At 26.6% G+C, this 11,721-nt stretch overlaps 1 protein-coding gene across 1 annotated transcript; it reads left to right on the forward strand.

Annotated features, from left to right (window-relative positions):
• The first annotated feature begins 2,157 nt into the window (after window positions 1-2,157).
• Window positions 2,158-4,812, forward strand: LOC140861069 (uncharacterized). Its single transcript, XM_073264073.1, has 6 exons — window positions 2,158-2,297; window positions 2,388-2,670; window positions 3,028-3,128; window positions 3,239-3,371; window positions 3,459-3,616; window positions 4,554-4,812. Exons 1-6 carry the CDS (start codon window positions 2,158-2,160, stop codon window positions 4,810-4,812), a joined length of 1,074 nt encoding a protein of 357 aa, XP_073120174.1.
• Window positions 4,813-11,721: the final 6,909 nt, after the last annotated feature.

The following is an 11,721-nucleotide window of genomic DNA, read 5'->3' on the forward strand; positions in this document are numbered from 1 at the left end:
ATTAGATAAATAAACTCTTATAAATTTTTATACAATACAAGTGTTTAAATATAATTATTCGATAAATAAATCTCTTAGGAAAATAAAAAAGTTTAAATTTATAATATTTGAAAGAATATTTGAAAAATTTTTCGCAACAAATCAAAACAAAATAAAAAATCCACAATTTTTTTTGAGATTTCAAAACTTAATATGGAGAAAAAAAATAATTTAGAAGAAATAATTATAAACGATATATAATGAATTTTTTCTTAAATGTATGTCAAAATTAAAACCACTAAGTAATTAAAAACATTATGAACATACTATGTACAAAAAAAAATCTACATAGATATATCCAGAGTTACGAAGTACAAGGGTTTGAAAATTTTGAATTCTAAAATTCTGAAAATTTTGATTAATGTGAAAAATGGGTGGAGGGTATTGAACAAAATATGTAAGAATAATATGAGGAAGTCAAATATTAAAATAAGATATTTCTATAAAATTAAGGATGAAAAAATTTTTAAAAAATATTTTATAAGATGTAAAACAATTTATTTCGACAGCTTATAAGCACCCTCCAGCCACGATAAATTTAAATCGATTGCAATAGTCTAAATATTTGAAATACTTTGTGATTAACTCAATTGTAAAATCAAGATGAATTTGATTTTTTTAAAAATAATTATCTAAATAATGAATATACATTTAAATCCATATATTTCAAATTATTTAATCAAAACTCAACCTTAATTTATTTTTATTTAATTATTTATTCAAGCAATCATATTTACTAATTTACTTTAAATTACACAAAAATAACACTATGTGCATCGCACATGTGAAATACTAGTATATATAAAAACAAAAAAGTCCCCCAAATAGAAATAAAACAAATTTTCCCGCCCAAAATACATTTCCAAAAATAGTAAGAATATTATAAAATTATAAAATAAAAATAATATATTATTTAATTCAAAATTATAGATAGATATAATATCGAATATTCAAAAAATAAGATGATATTATAAATGATAAAATATTTGATCTAAAACTTTCAAAATATAGATAAAAATATTTTAAAAATTAAAATATATTTTATCGTAATCAAACAAATTTATTTTTTGCTTTTTTCTTTGGTTGTTTTACTCAATGCAACAAAATTTGTACACAAAATTTTACAACCTAAAAAATTCAATACAAAAATTTAATAGTTTTTTTACAACATTTAATTTATTTAATTTTTTAATCTATCTATATATGAAAACAAGAAAGTATGCTAAAATAAGAAAACAAAATTTTTCCCGCCCAAATCAGGTTACTAAGTATAGAAATATTGCATAAATTTTGCATTGAAAAAATTTCAACATAAATTATTATGAGATAATAAATAACCGATATTTTTGCCTTTTGAAGTAAAAAAATTGTTGCTGGATAAGAATAAATTTGATCTATTACTTTAAATTTATTTAAGGATTATATTATGATAAAATAATAAATTAAATTTTTGTCACCTTACAGCCGTTGACAAGATAATAAAAATATTAGATTTTTCTTTCTATCAACAATCCATTTCAAGATCATGTTGAATTTAAATTTTTTAAATTTAGTAATCAATCCATAGATTAATATAAAACTAAATATTTGCTTGAAAAAAAAAACAATCAGCATGATTTTCAGATCCATTTCACGTTATAATTCAATAAGTTCCAAGATAATACATTTTAAAAAAAAAAATCTAAAAACTCATTTTAACATGATATTTAAAATTTTAAATTTTTAACAAACAAAAATCCATTCCAATTAAGATCATGTTGAATTTAAAATTCTTAAATTCAGTCATCAATCCATAGATTAATATAAAGCTAAATATTTGCTTGAAAAAAAAAACACAATCAGCATGATTTTCAGTGTCATTTCACGTTGTAATTTGAATACTTCCAAGATAATACATTTTAAAAAAAATCTTAAAACTCATTTTAACAAGATATTTAAAATTTAAATTTTAACAAACAAAAATGCATACAAGATCATATTTAATTTAAAAATTTAAATATGTTAATCAATCCATATAGAATAATATAAAGCTAAACATTTGCTTTGAAAATAATCAAAGCAAACTGATTTCCTTTTTTCATCTCACATTATATTTCAGCTCAACCGAGATTTTGATAAATGGCACCCATCTTCAACGCAATCAGCGGGGTTTCTCCAACCATGAGTTTATGTGCTAGGAAGCCGCGTTTAGTTCATCTATATGAACCCAAATCAAAGAAAAAACGAAATTTTCAGTATAACATGTGTCTTCCACAATCGTGAGGTAAAATTTAGCAATATAATTGTTTGTTTTCTTGCTGAAACATTAGAAATATAAATATAAAATGTATACCTATCGTATTTTACAGGGTTCATGCATTCATGCATGAGACGATCACAAATACGGTTATCGACAAGTTTAGACAAATTGTTAAAGAGGGACATTTGTTTGCTCTTAAAGATATTATAATTGTTCAAAATCACATGTTTTACAAAACAACACAAAATAAATACAAATTTTTGGTTGTTAAAAATTCTCGCGTCTGTGAGAGTTTTGAAGAAACATTTTCGTCCTACATGTATGAATTCATATCATTTGGAGAGCTGAAAAATCAAAAAGTGGTGGATGAGATCATGAGAAGATACTTTTTGGTTAGTCAAATTTATTTATTTTTTAATTACTTTTTAACATAATATTATCAAAAAAAAATTTAAATCTAATCGTTTTTTTTTTCAGATGTGATAGGTAAGATAGTGACGAGGGAATATCCGCGAAATAAAGAGATAGATGGACGTGTTACAAAACTCATCAATATCATCATTGAAAACACAGAGTAAATATTAATATTTTCAACTTCTTACGTGTTATTCATGCTAATTCATTTTTATTTACTCTCCAGAAATAATCGATTAACATGTACACCTTGGGAAAGTTTGGTTGATGATTTTATGACTCATTTTGACAAACATGGTGAAGAGTCTGTTGTGATTATTATTCAAATGTGTAAGTCAAGAATATTTCAAGGTGAAATAAGTGTATCTATTGCCTACCAAATCACCAAGATGTTGGTGAACAAATATTTGGATGAAATCAAAGATTTTCGAATAAGGTATTTTTTTAATATATTTTATTGATTGATTTATTGTTAATGGCATTAAATTATTTTTTGTTTGATAAGCAATTGTAACCATTTGATAATAAAATTTATTGCATGTACAGATTGAGCACCGAGTACAACAACCCCAGCACTGTAAGCACAACCTCTCTAACAATTGCACATAGTTTATTAGAAGAAATTACAACTTCGAAAGGAATTTTCAAGACTATTCAACAAATTTATGAGAACAATGAGGTATAGTTATGAGATTACATATCATGTTAATCTTTCTATATGTTATTTTTGGCTTATGATTATTTTTCATCATTTTCTGATTTGGAGGTCGGTAGCTTTTGGGTTAATGTTAAAATAGCAAGTGTTGAAACACATGGTAAATGGTATTATTTTTCGTGTGCAAATTGTCTAAAAAGAGTTACCCCTGTTGGTGAGAGACTCTATTATGAAAAATGTAATCGTTTTGATTCAAATGGAAAAATGAGGTTCGTTACAAAACTCTATTGTCATAAGTTTAATTTTTCAATACTGATAAATATGATGTGTAATAAACTGAATTTATTTCATAGTTTTAAAATACAACTTCATGCGATGGACCACACGAACAATGCTTCATTCTTGCTATGGGACAAAGAGTGCATTGAGCTTATTGGAAAACAACAATAGATATGAGATCTTCGGTACTAAATGAGGTTTGAGAGCCATATGCAATTTTTTAAACTCCTTTTTAATTATAGTTTTATAATATAAATTGAGACAACTGACAAAATGTATAGGATTCAAATGATGAAAAAATGCCTAAGGAGATACAAGATTTGGTAGATCGAAGAGTAATGTTCAAAATTCAAGTTAAACAAAATAATGTATTTAGAGGGTCATATACTATCATCAAGCTTACAACAGACACTAACATTATTAAAAAATGTAGTGAAAGCATTCTAGACAATCAAGTAAACTAAGAACTGATGAATTTTTCTATACATTATTATCATTAATTCGCAATACATCAACGATCTTACTCATGTCTTTAAATTTATTATTATATAAGAATCAAGTGTTATTTCCAGATCAAAGAATACTGAACAAGAAAACTTCCAGGTGGTATTTAAAGAATTGTTTTCATATATTAATTAATTTATAATTTAATTAATGATTTTTTACAAAAAAATTAAAGTTAATTAAATGTAGATTTGTTCAGATGACGATGTGGTCCCAACATAAAAAACATACAAACGTGTCAAATGATGATATGAGCGACAATGCTTTGATATGAGCGACAATACTTTGACAATTCTTTCAACTCCCATTTGGAGGCAAGACAATTGTATTCGGTGGTGATTTTCGACAGATTTTGCCTGTTATTCCGAAGGAAAGTAGACAGTATATTGTTCATGCTACTATTAATTCGTCATATCTATGAAGACACTGCAAAGTTTTGAGATTGACTAAGAATATGCGACTGAATTTGGCTTGTGATGAAGGTGATGAAATTAAGAGATTTTCAGATTGGATTTCAAATATAGGAGATGAAAATATTAAAGAACCAAATGATGGTTATGTCAACATTGATATTTCGGATGAAATGTTGCTGAAAGTCTGCAATGATCCTATTGCAACAATAGAGGAGAGTACATATCCGTTGTTTGGTACTACGATAAGTGATACAACATATTTTCAGTAATGCTGGTCATATAGTTCTTATTCCAAGAATGTCATTAACTTCTTCTGATCCAAGACTTCCTTTCAAGTTCCAACGAAGATAATTTTTGTTGATTGTTTCGTATGCAATGACAATTAACAAAAGTCAAGGACAATCATTATCTCATGCAGGATTTTTTTTGAAGAAACCTATTTTCAATCATGATCAACTGTACGTTGCTTTATCCAGAGTTACAAGTCCTAAGGGCCTCAAACTTTTAATATGTGATGCAGATGGTAACCAGGAAAATTCAACGACAAATGTCGTATTCAAAGAAGTTTTTCATAATTTGTAATGGTTTTTGTGTATACATTTTAATTGAATTGCCAAAATTATAGTATTATTTAATGTTTAATAAAATTATATATGAAATAAGCTCCGTGCATCGCACGGGTGGAATACTAGTATATATAAAAAAAAAAGTATGCTAAAAAAAGGAAACAAACATTTTCCCGCCTAAAGTTTATTCTAAAATTAGTAAAAATAATGCATTGATAAAAATAAAGATATTGTTGAATTTAAACTAGGTAAAGATAATATTCAAAATAAAACAAATATTATATTATAAGTGATAAAATATGTTATCCAAAAATTTTAAAATATAGTTAAAATTCGAGTGATTTTTTTAAAAAAAATTAAAATATTATTTTTCTTGATTCAACAAATTGAATTTTTTTCTAATAGCTCGTGTTTTGACTAGCAATTATGTATATACACAACAAAGATTAAAAAATAATATTATTAATCTATATCTATATAAAAGCATAAAAGTCTAAAAGTAGTTTTCCGTTCAAAAGTAATTTATAAAAATAGTAAAAATATTATCATTAATCATTAAATTTGAAAATAAAATATGGTTAAATTTAAAAGCATAGATAGAGATAATATTGAAGGTTAAAAAAATAATATTATGAGTGATAAAATATTTGATTTAAAAATTTTAAAAAATATATAAAAATCTGATTTAATTTAAAAAAATTAAAGTACTATTTATAGTGATCAAACAAAATTTAATTTTTTTTAATAATGTGTTGTTTTTTATATATATATATGTAAAAAAAAATTCACATAAATAGAAATAAAACAAATTTTCACGCCCAAAAGATATTTTCAAAAATATTAAAAATATCATAAAATTAAAAAAAATAAAAATAATATATTATTTAATTTAAAATTATAGATAGAGAAAATATTTAATATTCAAAAAATAAGATGATATTATAAATGATAAAACATTTGATCTAAAAATTTTAAAATATAGATAAAAAAAACAATTTAATTTAAAAAAATTAAAATATATTTTATCTTTATAAAAAAAAATTTAATTTTTGCTTTTAACGTTGGTTGTTTTGCCCAATAAAATGAAATTTGTACACCAAATTTTACAAAATAAAAAATTATACAGGAATTTAATATATAAAAGTATCATGATAAATTAGATACAAAATATCGCGATAAAATAGCAAAATTTCAAGATATTAATATTTTAAATATCATTGTACATGATATTTGTTATACCTTTAGCAATTTTTATATATAAAAACATAAAACTCATATGAAAATATTTAAACTAAAATTTTTAAAATATAAGTAAAAATTATTATTTAATTAAAAACAAAAATCAAAATAGTCTTACTACAAAATTTAACTTCTTCCTCTTTTTATAAAAATCCGACAGATTTTTTTTAAAAAAATATATTTTTCATTATTAAACAAAATTTAATAAAATTTTGATAAAAAATTTTTATTATTAAACAAAATTTTATAAAAATTAGTGATATTCTATTTAATCTATAAATTATAAATATACATCAAAATACGATTGAAAAAATTTAAAATATTATTTTTTATCAAATAAAAGTTAATATTATTTTTAATAGGATGATTGGTTTGTCTATATACATATGAAGATATACATAACAAAAATATTCAAAAAAAATATGATGTTATAGTGATATATTATTTAATATAAAATTTTAGAATATAGATAAAAAATAATCTTGAATTTAAACTAAATTAAAAATAAATTTTTTTTTGTGATAAAAAAAAATTAAATTTTGTTTATATATATAAGATGAAAAGATTTCTAAAATAGAAACTATAGTATTTTTAACCAAAAAATTATTTTCGAAAATAGTGAAGAAATTATCATCAAATTTAAAAATTCAAATAAGATATGATTGAATTTAAAACTATAGATAGAGATTATATAGGATATTCAAGAAAATATTATTTTGATTTGAGTGATATATTATTTGATTAAAGTTTTTTAAAATATAGACAAATATACGATTTAATTTTAAATTGTTTTCGTTCTAATACTTATAATTTTTTTTTATTTAATTTTATATAATTTATATATTAATTTTTTTAATATAAAAAACATTTTATACTAATTGTAAAAGGTTTAATGTAACTTATATTATTAAAATATTATGTATCTATATTTTATTATATTTATTTTTATATTTTATATTTTTAATTTTTATATTTCAACTTTGAAATTTTAAAATTTATTTTAAAATTTTAAAAAAATTATATTTTTCTTTTGTATAGAATACAAATATTGCATGCATCAAATTTATAATTATTGGGTAAATAAATCCCTTAGAAAATAACAAATTTTTTAATAAAAATATAATATGAAAAATTAAAATATTAAAATAAGACATTTATAAAAAATAAATAGGGGCGGACAACTTTATATATATATATATATATATATATATATATATATATATATATATATATATATATATATAAACATATTAGAAGATGTCCAATAACTTATTTCAATTGCTTAAAACTGTTTTCTAAAAAAATTTCCAAAGAAATTTACAAAAGTTTTAAACTCTGTCAAACATCACTCCAACTACAATGAATTTAAATTGATTCCAATAATCTAAGGATTTGAAATCCATTGTGATAACCTCAATTGTGGTGTAATAAATATCAAGTTGATTTTTTTTTTAAAAGTTATCTAAGCAATGAAGATACATTTATATCTGTAGATTTCAAATATTTTAATCAAATTAAACCTTAATTTATTTATATTTTAATTATTCATTCAAGCACTCGTATTATGTCAATAATTACATAAAAATAACATTCTGTGCATCGCACAGGTGGGAATACTTGTCTATATAAAAACAAAGTTTTTACTAAAAATAGTAGTTTCCCGCCAAAACGTAATTATAAAAAAGAAAATAATGATTATTAATGTTATCTATCTATATATATATATATATATATATATATATAAACAAAAAAGTCCCATAAATAGAAATAAAACAACTTTTCCAGCCCAAAAGACATTTTCAAAAATAGTAAAGATATCATATACAATTTAAAAATACAAATAATATATTATTTAATTCAAAATTATAGATAGAGATAATATTGAATATTCAAAAAATAAGATGATATTATAAATGATAAAATATTTGATCTGAAATTTTATAATATAGATGAAAATACTATGAAATTTTAAAAAATTAAAATATATTTTATCGTGATCAAACAAAATTTAATTTTTGCTTTTAGCTTTGGTTGTTTTGCCCAATACAACAAAATTAGTAAACCAAATTTTACAACCCAAAAAATTAAATACAAGAATTTAATATATCAAAATATCATGATAAATTAAATACAAAATATCGCGATAAAATATCAAAATATCAGGATATTATTATTGTAAATATCTATTGTACATAATATTTGTTATACCTTTAGCATTTTTATATATAAAAACAGGAAACTCAACTACAAATAGTGTTTGGTGATTGAGAAAATGTTAGTTCGCTCAACCGATTTTCTTTAGCTTGCTAGATATATAAGAGCTACTTAGAATAGTGCGAAAACAACTCTTACTAATCTAGATGATAATGATGAAATAGTGTAATGCAGTAGCGTAAGTAAGCACCCCTTCTTCCTCACGGAAAGGATACACTAGAAGACTTTGGTTATTACGACGTGTTACAATACACCCGATCCAAGTCAAGACTTATCAAATGCCCAAGATGGAACTCCTAGATTCACAATGATAAGATTCAAAGCTCTTATCAAACTTTTCTTCAGTAGATGATGTAGAATATCTAAGCTGCTTGAATTCTTAGAATCTCAAATCCTTGTAGCAGATGGTGTTCTTAATTTAAACAACAGCTGGATTTAAGTAACCCTTAAAAATATCTCTTTTTAGATCGAATAAGCTTTTTACCAAAGTTTTGAATGAGCAGTTGAGTTTTCAGGATAGTTTTAAGAGCTCAAGTATGCAAATCTTTGTAAGCATGACTCTCTTTTCTTGTAGAGAAGCTCTGATATTTATATTGATTTTCTCCAACGTCTTTTTCTTCTGTCAATGGTAGGAAACATCTACGATGTCAGATATCAATCCTTGATATGTGAACTGTGATAATATCTTCTGAATATCTGTACTAGGAGCGCCTTTAATTGTCTATTCAATGTGTCTTCACATTAAATGCTATTTATGGTTTTCTTACATTATCAGACGGCTCCTTAAATGCTTCGTACTTTGCATTTAAGTTGTCTTGTCAACTTTTCCGAGAACTGGGAATCTGTGACTTCTGAATGTGTCAAATATCTTAACACCTTCCGAGTTCAGTAGATATCCTAGCCGGTTGGTATTCTTTGCTCGGTTGACAGGTAACGGTTGACATGCTTTGATCAGCTGATACTGATTATTTCAGTTGATATCTCTAGGTCAGCTGATGTCTTGACGTCGGTAGAGTATCTGTGTATACAAGTAAATGGCGGCCGATCTAAAACAACGATGTATTGTTTTGTTATCACCAAAAGTTAGGATTCAACAATTTCCCCCTTTTTGGTGATGACAAAACGTAGGCCCCGAAAATCATTATGAAGAAATTTTACGAGATGAATTCATTGCGAAAATGAATTGCATTGATACATATCATGTTACAAGCAATCATTGATACTTCCACCTTTTTGACATCACCACGGTTAAGATTAGAGATAATCTCTCCAAGTTGAGCACCGATGGTGGCTTGAAAGGATTCAATGCGGGAGTCAATATGAGCGGTTAAGTCAGCTTGAAGAACTGAGATTTGTGCTGAGGTATGCTCATTTGTGCGACAAACAGTTTGTGACACCTGTTCAGCAACAGTATCCATGGCCCGAAGATTGTGTTCCTTGTAGTTTCGCAATTTAGTAACTCATCTGCCGATCTCGGAAGATAGACTATTTATACGAGACATAATCGCATATCAAGAGCTTTCAATGCCAGCATCTTGACCTTGGATGCGATTACTGAGGCTCTGCGTTGTGGAGCGAAGGTCTTCGATGATTCGTTCTAGAGCATAATTCAAGGATTCGGGTTGAACAAACGAATCTGAAGCAAGCTTATCAATGTTATTGCTTGAGGAATTGATTGTGATTGATTTAGCATCTCCAGTGGTCGTAACAGGGGAGGAGGTGGTATTCTTAGCAATTGGTGGTGTTACAGTTTTGTGAATCAATAAAGCGGATGTATCAGTCCTAATCGCCTAATCAACTGGGCTGATAGGACTAGTAGGATGAGATTCTTCAGCGGTCGTGTGTGGAGAAGAGTCAGCAGAGTGAATCTCATGAAGAGAAGAGGTAGGCTGATCTTTGTCCAAGTCAGATAATGACTTCAAAACGTCTAAGATCGAAGTTAGTGGGATCTCAGGAAGAGAATCATCAGCAATTGATGTTATTAGTTAAATCAGTGGAGGTTCTGATGCAGTAGTAGGATATGATGTCGTCGGTTCTTCAGCGGTAGAGTGAAAAGAGGAATATGTCATAGGACATTCTTCTTGTGCTGCAATGAAATCTCGTTTCTCTGAGGTGAAGATGAAGTCAGGCGTTTCAGAGCTATCGCGAGAATCCAGAATTGGAATCATCGCTTGAACTTCTTCATGGTACACACACAAGTATTCATCGGTCGGGTGAGGAATAGAATGCTTCATCCGATATTCTCGTAATAATGTATCATTGACATCTACGGACTATTTAAGTCATAAGATGACTTAAGTGTCATCCTTGGCAGTCTTGCTCATAGATTGAAAGTTCTGTTCTCGTTGCGAGAACATATCGGGCAAGACTATCGTGGAGTTGGACATCAACCAACTTATATCTGCTGAGGGCAGTCTCGAGATGTGAGGTAGCTGTGAGAATGAACATTTTATCCTCTAACTTGGAGAGGTATTCTAGATTATCCTCATGCAAAATCTGAGAATATGAGACGTTGAAATGATAGTTGATCCATTCATCAAACTTTCGAAGTCTAAAGCGCACAGATCTAAGAATGCCGGAGATGATGAGGAGGACTTCCATTTTGCCTACAGATTGGGGTTTTGGCGGTGGTATGAAAATACCTTTGCCTTTGCCTTGAACATCAGTCACGATTGTGAGAGCTGAAGCTGATGGCTCTGTAAAAGTGATGCCTTTGAGTGAATGAGCATGAGTGCTGATGATGGGATCAGTAGTAGTGAATTTTGCAGCGACTGATGGAGATGGGATTGCTACCGAGATTGGTGCAATAGTAACTGCAGTGCTTTCAGCTGGCTGGGTTGTCAGCTGAGAGATTGACACTGTTGAAGTGGCAAGAGCTATTGAGACGGAGACTGCGATTGTTGCTTCTATCACTTGAGAGGTTGGAGTGTGAACGGTTGAGAGCAACTTTATCCTCTTGGGTTTCGGTTGAGATGGCTGGATAGCCATTTTATTCCTTGGAGAAGGAGAAGAGCTAGAAAAAAAACTGAACCAAAGGAGCATTGTCACTAACCTCATCATCGAGATCAAAGTCCAAGATTACAGTGCGTCTGGTAGTTCGAGGATGCTCAAGTTGAAGAGCTTTAGTGTATATAGCAGCTTGTTGTTGTTCTGCCCCGA

This window comes from Henckelia pumila, chromosome 4 (genome assembly GCF_033568475.1).
Source record: "Henckelia pumila isolate YLH828 chromosome 4, ASM3356847v2, whole genome shotgun sequence".
Classification (NCBI taxonomy): domain Eukaryota; kingdom Viridiplantae; phylum Streptophyta; class Magnoliopsida; order Lamiales; family Gesneriaceae; genus Henckelia; species Henckelia pumila.